Source organism: Nycticebus coucang, chromosome 21 (genome assembly GCF_027406575.1).
Source record: "Nycticebus coucang isolate mNycCou1 chromosome 21, mNycCou1.pri, whole genome shotgun sequence".
Taxonomy (NCBI): domain Eukaryota; kingdom Metazoa; phylum Chordata; class Mammalia; order Primates; family Lorisidae; genus Nycticebus; species Nycticebus coucang.
Genome location: NC_069800.1, coordinates 67,531,637 through 67,547,362, shown reverse-complemented (window position 1 = coordinate 67,547,362; position 15,726 = coordinate 67,531,637). Strand labels below are relative to the sequence as shown.

The 15,726-nt window shown below is 52.1% G+C and overlaps 1 protein-coding gene across 5 annotated transcripts in view; it reads right to left on the bottom strand.

Annotated features, from left to right (window-relative positions):
* The window catches only part of MYT1 (myelin transcription factor 1), a 70,576-nt gene that overhangs the window by 30,332 nt on the left and 24,518 nt on the right, over nt 1-15,726 (bottom strand). For 4 of the 5 annotated variants that reach the window (XM_053574880.1, XM_053574881.1, XM_053574882.1 and 1 more), the window contains exons 3-7: nt 10,565-10,619; nt 9,670-9,700; nt 5,002-5,064; nt 4,010-4,257; nt 935-1,759 (exon numbers count right to left, since the gene is read on the bottom strand). In XM_053574880.1, coding sequence (XP_053430855.1) covers nt 935-1,759; nt 4,010-4,257; nt 5,002-5,064; nt 9,670-9,700; nt 10,565-10,619 — 1,222 coding nt within the window. The remainder of the gene's footprint in view (nt 1-934; nt 1,760-4,009; nt 4,258-5,001; nt 5,065-9,669; nt 9,701-10,564; nt 10,620-15,726) is intronic. The other variant, XM_053574883.1, reaches the window with a different exon arrangement.

Sequence of the window (15,726 nt, the reverse complement as noted above, 5' to 3'; positions counted from 1 at the left end):
GAAGAAACCGAAGTCAGAGCAGCTGCATGACCTTAGGAGAGTATCCAGGTACGGCGGTACACACAGTGTCTGAGCCAACCTGCCCCAGATCTGGCCTCCCTGGCACAGGAGCAGCCCCAGGCCAACCCTGGATGCTGCTCCCCATCCCCTGTCCTTGAGATAGGCAGTCAGCAGGGCAGAGCTAGCCCATTGTTAAGACCCTGACACTCCAGGTAACAATGGTGGCTAAAACTGCTCGCTCGGAATCTGTCCTCAGACCTGGCCCTCCGGTCTTCCAGCCCCTCTCCAACCACATCAACCCAGCCCAAGACCCTTCCAGAGGTCCTGACTGACTGCTGACTATCCTCACCAAGATGTCAGCCAGGCCAGGGTATACTGGCCTTCCTTAATTTAGGACCAAATCCAGAGGCAGAGCCAGCAGGAGACTGCACCCTCCAGACAAGCAAGGGACAGACATGCTGATAATCTGCCTGCTGGTCTCAACCTCAAAAGAGGGTCAAGATGACCCGGTGTGGCTATAGAAAACAGCTCTCCAGGGCTGAAGGCAGTTGAGTGTGAGTTCTGCCACAGGTATGAGGCAGGTGGTAGGAACAAGACAGGCCTCAGTCTCTCCAGGGGGCAGATGCTGCTGTGACCAGCCACTGTGGCTGGTCACAATGTCCCTCCCTCCCTCCTCTCTGCCACCTGGTTCCTTTGCATAAATCTCAGCTCCACACCTCTCCCAGATCACCAGCAGTCACCCTATGTAAAGCAGTGCACCCATTTCCTCAGCATCTGACCACAGGCAGGGTCATGAGCGTTTATCCCCTCTTCGACTATTCTGCCTTCCCCTGTCCCCCAACCTATAAGCATCTGCACCCCTAGGGTAGGGTGCCATGCCCCTAAAGAAGGGATGAAGGGTAGGCGTGCAGGGCCAGGCCACCCCAGCCCCTACCTTTGCTGTAGTAGCTCTTCCTCATTGTGTCCAGGGGCTTCGTGGCCTTCCCTGGCTCACCCACGCCCAGTTGGCCCTGCTCAGTAGATAAGCAGCCAGGCTCACAGACGGCGCGCACCTGCTCGGCCTTCAGGGCAATGGCCTGCTCCAGGAGGCCCAGGTTCCCCCGCGTCATCATATCATGTATCTCCAGCTCATCTGTGACCTCTGACTTCTGGGAGTGTGCATCCTCATCCTTGTCATCATCAGAGCGGACCTCCACAATGACAGAGTACTCAGGCTTGGGACTGAGAGGCTCCGGGCACCTTAGCTCAGGGCCCTTCTGGGCAGATGGATGGGAGGCATCCTCCTTGAAGATCACATTAGGAGCTTCTCCCTCTTCCTCCTCGTCTTCTCCTTCCTCCTCCTCCTCTTCTTCCTCCTCCTCTTCTTCTTCCTCCTCCTCCTCATGACCCAGGAGACCTTTTTGCTTGCTGGACTCCTCACTAGCCATATCCTCCAGGGACTGGGGACACAGCTCCTGGGAATGCTCACTGGTGACTTCAACAACCTCTTCTGCATCCTCTGGCTGGATGAAGAGGTCCCTTTCACCCTCATCACTGGTGGCTCCCTCCACAGCCTCCTCCTGAAGCAGGTGCACAATGCTGGGGCCTGGCTTGGCCACTTGGCCAAAGTCCTCCCCCACCAGGGTCTCTTCAGCAATTCGGCCCAAGTTTAGGAGAGAAGTTGCAATGATTCCTTTATAGCTGCTATAGCTGCCCTTGGAAGAGGCAGTGGGGCTGCTGATAAGGTTGGATCCAAAATGGGACTTGATGGGGCTCCTTCCTGCACAAAATCAGAAACACCATGGGGGCCAGAGGAGAGCACATGGGAGCCTCCAGGTCTCTGGCACCCAACACAAAGTCCAGCACTCCAGTCTTACCTCCTACTCTTGACCACAGCGCAGGGGAGACAAGAAGGTCTCACTTATTTTAGGAGGTAGTCATGAGCTGTTGATGTATGTCTAAAGATGAGAATTACTTTGACATTTTTCTTAACGTTCTACCCCCATTATGTGCTCTCAAATAAGGTAAACCTGCATTTATAAAATGGAGCAATTCAGGTTTTTAAAAATTGCTTCAGGGGGCGGCGCCTATGGCTCAGTCAGTAAGGCGCCGGCCCCAAATACAGAGGGTGTCGGGTTCAAACCCGGCCCCAGCTGAACTGCAATCAAAAAATAGCTGGACGTTGTGGCGGGCACCTGTAGTCCCAGCTACTCAGGAGGTTGAGGCAAGAGAATCGCTTAAGCCCAGGAGTTGGAGGTTGCTGTGAGCTGTGTGATGCCACGGCACTCTACCGAGGGCCATAAAGTGAGACTCTGTCTCTACAAAAAAAAAAAAAAAAAAAAAATTGCTTCATAGGGCGGCACCTGTGGCTCAATGGGTAGGGCACCGGACCCATACACTGAGGGTAGTGGGTTCAAACCCCACCCTGGCCAAACTGCAACAAAAAAATAGCCAGGCATTATGGCAGGCACCTGTAGCCCCAACTACTCGGGAGGCTGAGGCAAGAGACTCACCTAAGCCCAGGAGTTGGAGGTTGCTATGAGCTGTTTGATGCCACGGCACTCTACTGAGGGTGATAAAGTGAGACTCTGTCTCTACAAATAAATAAATAAATTGCTTCATAATGGAAATGCAGTAAGTCACTAGGTGGCTCGAACTTTGGGAGGCTGAGACAAGAGGAATATTTGAGGCCAGGAGTTTAAGACCAGCCTGGACAAAATAGTGAGATCCCATCTCTACAAAAACTTAAAAATTAGCTGTATATGGTGGCTCACACCTGTAATCCCAGCTACGAGAGAGGCAAAGGTGGGTAAATCACTTCAGCTCAGGATCGAGGCTGGAGTGAGCTATGGTCACCCACTGCCCTCCAGGCTGGGTGATAGAGAAAGACCCTATCTCTAAAAATAATAAAAAATTAAAATTAAAAAAAAGAAAAGCAGTAAATACAGTTTTATTTTTAAAGGACCCAAATGTCATTACTTTAAGCACAATAACTAAGATTTAGTGTATTATTCACTAGATGCAGGCCCTCGGGATCATCTACAAGGACTCTCGGGCTAGCATCCCTAGCAATGAAAGAAACAGGCCCCACCATTTGCCCACTGCATAGAGAAGAGGCTAATTGCAGGACTGATGGCCAAACTCCAGACAACTTTCTTTGTAAGAAAGCAAGCAATTTAGTGTCTTTTCTACCTGGAATCCAGGATGGCCTTGATCCACACTCCAGAGCCCCTGGAGGGAGGGAAGTCTAAAGAGCCTGCTTTGATTAGCTTCAAAAATAAAATACAAATTCACCCCTTCAATGTCAGTTGACAGCAGAAACTGCGGAGGTTGTTGGTAGGGCATCGGACCATAGGCCTCAGTCTGAACCCCAGAACTTGGCAATCTACAGGGCTCTCAGGGGATACAGATCCCTCCTTCCAGGATTCAGGGGTACCTGCACCTGCTCTTGCCAAGGGCTAGGTTCCCAACTCTGCCAGTTCTGGTGGATCCCACAAGGAACGGGGGTCTGTCCTCCTCCAGGCTTCCCCAGAGGCCCCACCTTCAGAAGCCCCATGTGGTCCTCGGTTGCTTGATGTTCAGCCTGAGATGTTTCTGCCTGTAGTGCCTCAGGGCCGAGCAGACCCCCACTCTTCCCCAGAAAGCTATCACAGAGAGCCAGACAAGACAGAGTCTGCCTAAGAAGCACCTCCCCCACTATGGACACGCAGAGACACAGCCCTATCTGTCTCTCTCACAGTCACAGACACACCTGCTGGGACACACAACTGCCCACAGACCAGCCCTGCGTCTGTATGTCTGTCCTGCCTCTCCCCTATCCACCAGTGTCTGCACACAAACAACCATAGACCCCACAAGCACGGTAGACAGGCCTCTCTCCCAGGAAGCCCAGCACATGTTGGCACAGACGTGCCTTGTTCTCAGGAAGGGCTTTCTCTCTCTTGGGTGAGCCCCTCCCTGCTCACAGGCTATGATTCTCTAGGACCACACTAAGCACCCTTTATTCGGGGGAGAAAGAGCAACAAAGCACCTTCAGCTGGCTCAGGATGATGAATCTCCTCCTGTCCAGGCATCTCAGCCTCAGCCCCCTCCAGAGTTCCTTCCGATTCATCTGAAACAGAGGCGTCCTTCACCTCAGTGTCCTCACTGCCGTCGCTGTCCACACCATAGCCCTCGTCCAGAGCCAGCTTCAGGGGGTGTGACTTCCTCTTGGACACCAGGTGCTCAGCCTCAGCACCCTCCAGCTTCCTCTTCTTGGCCAGAGGGCAGCTCTGCAAACTGGGAGGGAGGTGTGGGTGGTGGAGGAGCCAGGCAGGGCCTGCTGGCCTCAGATGCCCCAAGCACCTCCCTAAGGTCCCTCTCCGGCTTCCTCCACAGCCACTTTTAGCTGGAAGCCCCAGACTCTGATGTGCTTAAAGTTTTACATTTAATTATATACATTTAACAGTTCCTGATTGTGTTTTAAATTGCATGTCCTGCTTCTCCTGAGCAACAGGAAGATCCAACTGCAGCAGAACAAGGTCTCCCTGCCCCTCCAGGGCCCACTGGCCCAGGCCGTCCCTGCCAAGTCATCCTTCAGACCCAGCATCCCACACACAGCCTGGTCTAATCTGGGGCCATTCCTTCCCCTGAAGTCCTTCTTCCTCCACCTCAAGAAGCCCCCACTGCCCACACCCACCCTCTGAAACTGGTGCTGCTGTGGGAGGCACCTCAGGTCCAGCTAACTTCCCAGGACCACCATACTGATAATGCCAGCAGCAGCTCATGCAGTCACACCGGCATGCACCACACCTGCTCTGAGCTGCCGTCAGCAGACGCAGCTAGCCCTGGCAGCAGCCCCTGACAGGAAACCACAGAGCTGGGGACAGGCAGTCTAGCAGTCCCCACATGGCAGGCTCACAGCCATGCTGGCCTTAGAGCTTAGGACAGAGATGAAAGGTTTTTAATCTATGAAAGGGTTCAGCGCAGAGGGGGCTACAAACCTCCCTCCAGGGAACCTCTGAAAAGCTAAGGGCCTCTTACCTCCGATGCCTGGAATACTTTCCCCGGACGTGTCCTGAGCCTGTGCATCCTGGGGTGGGGCAGCTGGGGGACAAGAAGGAGAGGTCATCTGGGTAGCAGGGTTGGATTTTGGGCCCACCCCAGATCCTCACCCTGGGACCAGTGGACTGTCCCCACATATTTCATCTCAGAATAGCTGCTTATGGTTAGCTAAAAGTTAATGAAATAACTTACCCTATTTAAATAGATGAATGGCTCCTTATGTCCTTACAAGTGTGTTTAATTAACATCCACATGTACTGGAGTCCCCCAGGTGCTCCCATTGCAGGCGTTGTACTGACTGCTGCCCAGTTTCTAGGGGCTTAGCAACAAGACCCTCTAAAGTGTCCTGAACAAAGCCCTCATCTCGACAGGGGACTCAGTGCTTGAGTCTGGCCCAAGTCAAAAGTACAAAAGTTGGAATTGCCCATAGCTGTCACTGATGCTGTAAGGCCTATGGCCATTGAGAGCAACAGTCTCTGCACTCCCTGCCAGGTGTGCCCTTCACCCCAGCAAACTAACCCAGGGCTGCCAGACAGGAAGCGCCTGTGGCCCAAGCCACTGGCCGGAGCTGAGACAGGCACAAAGGGGCAAAGGAGACTCCAGCCCAGTGCCTGCTGTGTCCATGGAGGAAAGTGAATCCTGGAGGCCCGAGAGCCAGGAGCTGGACACCAAGCCTTGGTGGATTCTCAGGCTGTGCTCAGACGGGCAGTTGGAGATGCTTCCCTAACAGCTCCCACCCCAGAGCTGGTAAGCACAATGCAAGGCCCCTAGGGGCTCCTGGTCTTCAGCCATCATCTGTCTCCCAACATAGTCAAAGCAGTAGGAAGCTCTGGAAACTTCTGATCATGGGTGCTGAGCAGCAAAACCACAATTCCCAGAGAAGACCAGGAAAAAATGGCTACAGAGGATCCTGTATGGGGTGTGAGGTCACAGGTCACCACCACTCAGGCTCCTGCAGGCTGCAGACTCAGGTCAAGTTCTGAGAGGAGCTATTATCAACCAACATTAACTACAGAGCAGTGAAGTGGAGACACCATTTGAGGTCACCTAGGGCAACCTCTGGGGGCAGAGTTTGTGCTCCTCATAGAGGACAGAGGCATCCATGGCTGAGATGAAAAGACCTGGGTTTTAGCAGGACTGACGTGGGTGTGAGCTCTTGCCTGGGATCAGGCTGTCCTAAAACACAGGCACATCTTCCAGAGCCTGGGAAGGGGGGAAAGTATGAGCTGGCCCACTGACACCAGGCACCCAGGGACATGGGCACCATCTCCAGCCTCTGTCCAGGCCCCTCCAGTGGTTTCTTACAGGCCTTACTGAAGACAGCTGTGGGACCCAGCTGGCCATGCAGCCCACACTCACTGATGGCCTATCCCCCACTCCAACTCCAAGCTCAACGCCTGCCATGGAGGGCAGGGGCTCTGATGAGGACAACCCCTCAGCCATCCACGGTGAGGCCACTGTGGCTGATCTTAGAGCTTATCTTCAATGTGCAAAGATATATCCTTTCTTCAAAAGGAGAAAGAAAAGGAGGGGAGAAGGAATATAGGGAGGGCCTTCCACATTTTACTGAGATTTCCTTCCAAATGGAGGGCAGTGGCCACTGCCCCCCCCAGCTAGTCTCTTCTAAATTCCAGGCCCACACTTGCTTTCACTCTCTCAAGAACTAGCTTTGAGACTTTTCACAAAAAGCTCGTTGTTATTGAGGATTTGAAGCTGAGGTCCCAATTAGTTGATTAATCACTGAGTTAATCAGGCAATTAGGTGACAGCTGCCATGGAGGCCTGTGGGGACTGGCACTGCCCCCAAACATGTCACCTGCTCCAAGCCACTCCTCCACCCCCAGTTCCGAAGACTCCTGGTCCCCTGCCAAGTGGGCTGGCACCTTCCCACCCCAGCTTCAGAGAGTGTGAGACAGGGCTGTGAGCTCAAGTGTGTGGAGCTGACAAGGCCACTCTGGGACAGGAAGCTGGGAAGCCCTGGGATGCCTACTCCCCACATAGCAGCCAAGGGCATCAGGTGGAGTGGACGGGAAGCCAGGCCAGGGTCTCCAGAGACTATCATGCAGACAGACAGAGGCCTTGGGCCTGTGAGCACACTGGCTACAGTGTCTGTTGATTTAGGTAGAAAGCTGGTGAGGGCTCCCAGACCAGAGAGCATCTCCCTCTCTGAGAGAAGGGACAGATCCGAGTCTACCCCTCACCCTGCTCCTCAACAGCTAAGCCTGAACTCCCCTGCCTGGGCTCCCAGTGTATGACTAGGGCTGGCACCACAGATGCTAGGAAATGAAGTGGTGAGGCTTGCCAGAAGGCATGGTTCACACCCATACCTCCAAGCGACCCTGTGACAGCTTGGAGGGACCCAAGCGGGAACAATAGGCACCAAGTGGCCCAGCCTAGAGCTGGTGCTTCAGTTACCAGCCTCTAAGGGACTTGTTTCCCTCCCGCCCCTGGGGCAGATGGAAGACCTCTACTCTCTTCTGTTTTCTGGATGGGAGCTGGCCATTGGTGAAAGAAGCCAGGCCCCCAGAAAAGGAATAGTGAGCTACAAGGAGTCAGGACACAGGTGTGGTCTTACTCTGAACTTGGAGATGGCCCTGAACAGCAGTGTCACACTGCCTTGAAGATGCCAGCCCAAACCCTAACCCTCCCCAGCCTTCCCCTCCAGCAGAGTGGACCCTGACCAGAATACATGTTGAAGCATCAGCTCTTAGGCTGGTATAAAGACAAAAACCACTGAACCCCTTTCTTCACTTGAGCACTCAGTGGTAAGCAACCAGGCTGCAGCTGCCTGGAACACAAGTGTCATCCTGGGAGCTCCACCTGAGCTGGTGAAGGGACGATGAGCTGAGGTGGGGGACACCATGGGCTGTAAGATTCTGAGTCAATAGGGCCCAAGGGCCTTGTCCACAGAGAAAGTCCAGCGCACAGGGCCTCATCACAAGAGATTTTGTGTGTGAGTTCACCTGGCGTCACAATTTGCACACAGATGCTCCCCTCCAGACCAGAGCAATGGGGTTTCTCTGTGGGCCATGCTCCCTGCTGTGCCGAGCCACAGATGGCATTCCCACACACAGCTCACAACCAACTAACTGTGTGAACACAGGAATGAATGGCACCTGCCAGGCATAAGTCCTTGGCATGGTATTTGTCCCATCTTTCTCCAAGTAGCACTTTTCAAAAACAAAGAATTGCTGAAGAAATTGTTGTCAGAACACAGGACAGCATGCCCTTGGCCCTACTTCTCCATTAAAAAATTTGAGGGTCTCAGAACCACCAAGTAGTTAGACCGAGACTGCAAGATTAATGAAGGTAGCAGAGTCCAGATCCCACACAACCCCTGACTTAGGCTGGCCAGGTCTTCTCTCAGAATGTTTCAAAACAAATATGTCACTTTTCTTTCCGCTGCTTCAAAATTATAAAAGAACACCCAGCCATTTGGATTTGCCTTTCCAACTCTACCAGAACTTAGGCAGCTACCAAAACCCAGAGCCTCCTTGATCCCAGGATCAAGTCCTAAGCCGAGGGCCTAGGGCTGCTTTCCCTGCCCCTGAAAGGTCCCCAGGCAAATGACATGGGGCACCTCCTCCCTTTTCCCTGGGCTCTCCAAGTGTCAGGTGGCATCATAGTCTCTGTTTCTTCAGCACTTTAGGCCATCAGGCAGTGTCTCCCCTGCAGGGAGCTGGACCCCTGTGTGTCCTTCAAACCTGAGGACCAGAATGCTAGTATGTGGCTGCAGCTCACCCCACCCACACCTGTGACCCAGGGCTGGGCTTCCAGGAGTAAAGCATGTGAGTCAGCTCTTTCAGTTGGATAAACTTTAATCCCATTTCAAAAACGGGATGATAACACTGTTAGGCAGTGTTTCCATGAAATTCCCAGAGACCAAGACTGACACGATGACACGAGGGGACATTGCAGAGTGTGGGGCTCAGGGCTGTGTCCACTCCCACACCCCCTGCCCTGCATCTCCAAGTTTTGGCCTCCAGGGCTGGGAAGACATGCCTCCCTCCCCCCCTCTCCCCCCCAGTGTTTCCCCTCTGTGCCAGGTTTACAAGGCAAACTTTGTGGTCTTCTTATTTCCCTGATAGGCAGAAGCCATTCATTCCAAAACTGTGCAGTGAAGAATAAGACAATCCCTACCCAGGATTTGTTCCAGTTTAATGAGAATCACTGCCCCTAAGAAGTGAGAAGGAAACAGTCACAGAGCCCAGTCAGCTAGACCATCTGTATATACAGCCAGAGTCTGCATCTGGTGTCATGAAGACTTGGGATGGAAAAGACCCTGCTCTCTCACCTCTGGCCACACTGGACCTGCAACCATCTGACAAAGGATCTTTAGGAGATTCCACCAAGAAAGCACTTTGCTCCTGGTATCAGGGACTGTTGTGACAGTCCAGGTGGTGAGCAGGTGTGAGAAGACTTGTGTCCTTGCTCTGAGGCTAAGACATCTCCTGATGAGGCCAAGAAAGTAAAAAACTACAGAGACAGAGCCAAGATAGCACAGGAGGAAGGCAGCCTTATTAGGGAGAATAGGGGCTTGCAGAGGGTATTTAATCAATCCAAGAAGACCTCATTTCGAAAATTTAGGACTTGTACAGGGTTATAGGCACATGGGTAGTGCTTGGTGCTAACAGGACGGCTTCCTTACCTGAGCTCTGCAGCTGTGCTCTCAGGAGGTCCTGGGCAAGAGAGAAATAGGGGAAAAGTTTAGACTTAGAAGGCGTGTTGCCCTAACAGCACAAACTAAGACAAATACCTGAGAGGTGTGCCAAGGACAAATGGAAGCAATCCTAGGGGAAACCAAACTGCTTTTCCAGGGCCCCCACCCTTCCCTGACCTCTTGGAATGTCAATGACCCCGGTTGTGGGGCCTGGAAGTTTTGCAGAGTGAAACAATTGCTCCGCCTATAACAGTGTCCCTGGGCCCTCTGGGCAGGGATGGTTTCTGTCTCTGCCTGTAACAGAAGTCAGCTTTTGCCAGGAAACAGATCAAGCTGAGCAGAGAAGAGGACAGACAGTCAAATGACCACCCAGGGATGGGGCACTGCCTGCAAACATGCACAGATGCCTCCAGGGGCACAGCAGGAAGCCACCAGGTGCCAAGCAAGACTGGACAAGAGGGGCTCCAGTCCTGCTGGAGGGAGCAACACCTCAGCCCCTCTGCTCCCCACTCCACAGCAACTCAGTCCACAGCCTCCTGATCCCTGTCAGCACCAAGATTGGCTTCCTAGGAAGGGAGAGGCTGGGGACACAAGGAAGGTGGCCTCCCCTTTCCAAACAGAAGAGTCCTATAACTGAGCTGTGTGGAACTGAGTCTGTCCCCACATCTCTGCCCCAGCAACCCTCTTAGACACTAGTTTCAAAGCCCATCCCCCCAAGGATAGAAGAAGCTGAAGAGGCCTGGACCCCCAAGCGCCAACACAAAGGACAGTGTCCCTGCATGGGGAGAACAAGTGAAGAGAGTGGCACTTACAGTGTCAGAGAAGGCAGCAGCTGAGGGCCTAGGACTCATGGCCAAACTTGGCAGGGGGCTGCATTACTCACCTCGGAGAGCCTTGGATCGGGTACGACCTCGCTTATCATCATTTTCTAAGCTCATCTGCAAACAAAAAACAAGCACAATATTAATAAGAAAACTCAGCCAGTGCCTTCCAAAAGCAGAACCATCAGAGATTTCTGGCCATTTTCTGGCCCAAGCTTTGACAGCAAAGGTACTTTTATGCCTCAGAATAACAAGGATGGGCTCACAGGAGAGGCCTAGGGCCAAGAGCAACAGCTAGGTGGGCATAAGGAGGTGCTGCTGAGCTCAGAGTATCCCAGCATAGCACTGGCCCTCAGCAAAGGGCTATAGTGCACATACCAACACTGCAGCAAGGCTGGAGCACAGGGTTCCCCTACTGAATCCTCACAGATGTTGGTGTTTTGTAGCATCAGGAGCCCCTGTCCAGGCAAGGAGTGACACCCACTACTTCCCTAGTCTGGCAAATGCTAAGGCACCACGGTAGTCACCTGCCACAGACACAGTCACCACACCAGAGCATGTTCCCACTCGGCAGAAAGTGTTAATGCCCCCAAGACGCTAGGGTCATCTTGTTAGGAACAGGCAGCCCACATGTCCTCCAACCAAGGATCTGGCCACCTTGCCTAAGCCTATCCGGTCCTCACACACCTACATTCCCCAAATCTGACCAGCATCCATAGGGACACTGCCCACCGCACTGTCCTACAGGGAGTCAAAGGAAATTCCTCAGGAGGGTGACAGTCACAGAAAGGACATGCTTAGGGACAAGGGTCACAAACAGGCCCTCAGGGGCTATAGGTCATCACATAGAATTCTTATCCTGTGTCACCCATGACAAATCCTATACACTCTGTACTCCGTGTTATGCAAAACAATCTTCTCCCAGGGAGTGAGGCTTGGGTGAGGTCTCTATCCCCTAGGGAGCCAGGAGGGGAGCAGCCCCCTTCACCACCTGTCAACATGGTCAGGAAGGGGAGGCAGCAAACCCACACCTGTCCCAGGCCACAGGCACCAGGGCAGCCCAGGCTCCATGTGTGAGACTGTCAAACAGACAGCAGGAAAAAAGTAGCAGAAGAAAGGAGGAGAGGTTGTGGGAGGAGGCTCAGAAGCTCCTATCTTAAATGGGGCTTTAATCTCTAACAGCCAGCAAGAGACAAATGTCTACAATACCACCCAAATTAGAAAGCTGAGACTTGCAAAGTGAACCTCCCCCTTGTGGCAGCACTAACACACAATGATTTATGTGATTTGTTAAGGAAGAAATATCAAAACCTGAGTAATTTATGCAACCTACTGGGTCCAGCCTATGGAACACAGTGCTGTGAGCCGGTGTTTGTCACCGCCACCCAATAGAGTAGAAGACAATGGCTACGAGTTCTATTTTAAAGCAGAGGTTCCCCATGGACCAATGGCTCACATTTAAAGTGAAGAGAGGAGCAGGTGTCACGGAGACTTCATTACATTTTTAGCCTTCAGATGTTGCCTGCTCTGAGCCCATGTGCAATGCCTTCCGATGCAGGCCACACAATGGGGCTGATGTGTCTGATTGCTGGGTGCCTACATTCAGCTGAAATGCAATCTACAGCTTTTTTATGTGTGTCAGTTTTCCCAAGGAAATTGGCAAGCCTTCTGCTAGGTTAAAGCGTGCCTTGGCAATTTGGATTTCCTGCAGATAAATTATTCAAAGAGCAGAGAATAGAGAGGGTTGCAGGGATATATAATGGGCTCTGCTTGCAAACTGTGAGTGCCCATTGATGAAGCCCACAGCTGCGGCATCCACTTTGCTGAGCACCTTTCCATTCTCAATTGATCTGCATCAGATGGTCAATGAGCAAGAAGTCTTCTTTGGTGCATGTAACTTTGATTTTAAAAGGGGGGGAAATTGAACTAAAGGAGGAAAACCAAGCTCTTTAATATAAGAATGAGTTTGTAAGAGCTGGATGACTTGGGACATTAACAATGGAGGAGGGAAACTGATTTCTGAGCTGTTTGGGATGAGCAGTGCAGGCTGACATGAGAGCACCTAGGCAAAACTGATAAAACCAGCACCATGTGATTAACATCATCTCCTTTTCAGAAGAGCTAAAAGCACTACAGAGGTGGGTTCTCTTCTGTCCTCCTGCCTCAGCATCAGTATCCCTATGTGGCAGGTGCCCAGCACCCTCCAGGCTCACCCTAGCTGATCACTGGGCTGCAGCCCCAGGCCTGCTGCCTGCACCCCCATGGCAGGTATACCTAAAAGGACAGCTCAATGGTACAAAGACAATGAGACACTTCTTGATTTCTTGTTCATTTTTTAAAAAACCATTTACTTGTTCCAAGCACAAACCAACCAAGTCCCTGTTTTTGTACATCCCACAAATAATTCAAAGTCCCCTCCCCTTGAGGGTGAAAAGGCTCTTTTGTTGAAACAGGCCAACCTCACCCCACTCTCATCACCAGGCCAGGAACCTCAAGAGCCAAGTCTGCTCTGTTTCTGTGATGCCAACTTCATTTTGCCACTGAGAGCATGTCTTACAGCTCTAATTAATATTTCAATCCCCCAACCCAAGCTCAGGGATATCCATAGTGGGTGCCCCTCTTCTTCCTTGCTCACTCACCCTCTCTTTTCATCTCTGTCTGTCTCTGTCCCTCTCTGTCTCTGTTTATCTCTGTCTCTCTCTGTCTCTGTTTATCTCTGTCTCTCTGTCTCTGTCTCTCTCCATCTCTCTTTCTGTCTCTGTCTCTCTGTCTCTCTCCCTCTTTCACTCTTTTTTCATGCTTTCTCCAGGGCCTTCAGGGCTGAAGAGCTCCCCCCCAACTCACAACACACCACTTCACTTCTGCACTGATGGCCAAGGGCAACCCCAAGGACAGAATCCAGAGGGAAGCCCCATTAGGTGTTCTTGCCCTGGAGGCACCAGCCTCGGCATCCCCAAGGTTTATGCATCCCCCAGGTTTATGCATCACTCCAAGGTTTATGCATCACTCCAGGGAGGTAAGGAGTGCTTAGGGTGAGGGAGCTGCTGAGGCTTGAGGGCCAAGTGGAGGTAGGGAGGATGTGCAGGAGGAACTCAGATAGGCTGGGAGCATCCCTGGGTGGCAGCACCATCTCTTTCCCACTCACTTATCTGCTCTCTACCTCTTCTCCCTCAGGGTCCTCACATCAATCTGAAATGAGTTCAATTATTCATGGTTGCAAGACCAATAGGTAGATGGACAGGTGAAAGAAAGAAAGAAAGAATGAATGAATGAATGAACGAACGGCGGGGTGGTTTGCAACATCTCTGGAACCAGGTGGGTGTAGAGGAGCAGCCAGAGGGGTGGCACAGGGACAGCATTTGGGAGCTTCGAGTTAAGGTGTCAGGCTCCTGACACTGCGGGGCCACTTGCCTCAGCCCTGGGCTAGGAGGGGAGGCACATCAGTGTCTTACTTTATTTAACGTGTGTTAACTGGGAGCAAAGCAGATTATACCAGTCAGCATTCCTGTGAAAGGGTGGACCCTCTTCCTAAAGCTTTTCTCTCAGAGACCTAGAGAGGGATGGGAGCATCCACTGACCCCTAGGGAACCATAGGCAGCCCCTGCCCAGAAGGAAGAGAGCCATGGTGTAGCCTGTTTTCTCCTCTCACTTGTGTGGAAGGGAGCAGCACAGTGGATGGTGGGAGTGGAGAGAGGCTCCACTCAGCAACTGAAAAGCAGCCTTCAAGTGCTGCCTTGCCCTCTTCCCAGGCATTCCAATGGCAACATTTGCAGCCTCCTACATGGCCTCCCCCTTCACTTTCTTCTATTTCCTCCTCCTCTTCTTCTTTCTTTCTTTCTTTTTTTTTTTTAAGAGAGAGAGAGATTTTCACTCTGTCACCACGGGTAGAGTGCCTTCAAACTGCTGGACTAAAGGATCCTCTTGCCTCAGCCTCCCGAGTTGCTGGGACTACAGGCACTGCAACAACGCCTAGCTAATTTTTCTATTTTTAGTAGAGATGGGGTCTTACTTTGCTCAGCCTGGTCTCGAACTCCTGAGCTCAGGTGATCCTCCTGCTTCAGCCTCCCAGAGTTCTGGGATTGCAGGCATGAGCCATGGCACCCGGCCCCCTTCCCTTTCTCTCAAACATGCTCCTGCATCCCAGTGCAGCCCACAGAGCAGATGTGGAAAGCCTGCTACCTCAAAAGACCCAGCTAGCATCCTGTTTTCCATTCTCTGGATCTCTGAGTCCTCACCCTGCCCACCCCAAAACAGCATTGCAGCACTCCCTGGTTCTATGCAGTGACAGCTCTGTCCTCCCCTTTGGAGTATGTCTGATACATTCCTGAAATTCTCCTGAGAATCCACTATTTAGCCTGCTTGCAGCTGTATAGACCTGCCTCCTCCTTGGGGTACAGAAAGGACATTCCCATAGGGAATTACTTAACATGTCTTAGGAGAGATTCTCCTGACCACTCTAATCATGGGATTCTGGCTTACTCCAACACCCAAACTAAAAATTATAGCTACGTAATGGACACCTTGATGAAGCAGGCATATATGCACCCACCTGTTAAAAAACTCAGCATTAATAGAATTTCTACCCACCCAAGGTAACATCCAGCAACATTAAGTGAGGCAGGCCAGAAGGGCCACACCCAGTCTTGCTTGCCAGAGTCATGCTTGCCAGAGGCTCCTCCCAGGTGGCAGAAAAAAGTACTGGCTAAATGCCCATGCAATCACCCTTCTCCTTGACTTCGTAATTCTACAGTCATCCACTGGATTTATGCAATTTGGAGCCCATAATGGTGCTTTTTTGTGCCAGGAAAGCCTGCACTTATTCTAACATACTACCACCTACCTTTTATCTGGCCACCCTTTCAGTTCTGAGCTGTCCACATGCCTAGTGCTGAACTCAGGCACATGACAGTTGCCCTTCTGTGCTGGCTCTTTGCTTCACCCACCTCCTGTCTTTGGTCAGCCCCCAAAAGGTTGATTCTGATGCTACTGTGCCTGTGGGATGCACTTGGCCGCTGCTTAGCTCTGTGCTGCCACCTCCTCAGAAATTACCTGCACCAGCCCCAGAGCCCTCTGGGAAATTGACCCTTTCACATCCTCCCCTTCTCTGCCCCACTCTTCCTCTTAGCTTCTCTGCTCAGAGCAGTGACTCAAGCCCTCTGTGCCCAAAATAGAGGAAAATGATTCTCAAACAGAGCAGCAACGAACAGCTGGTGGTGCCAGAAGA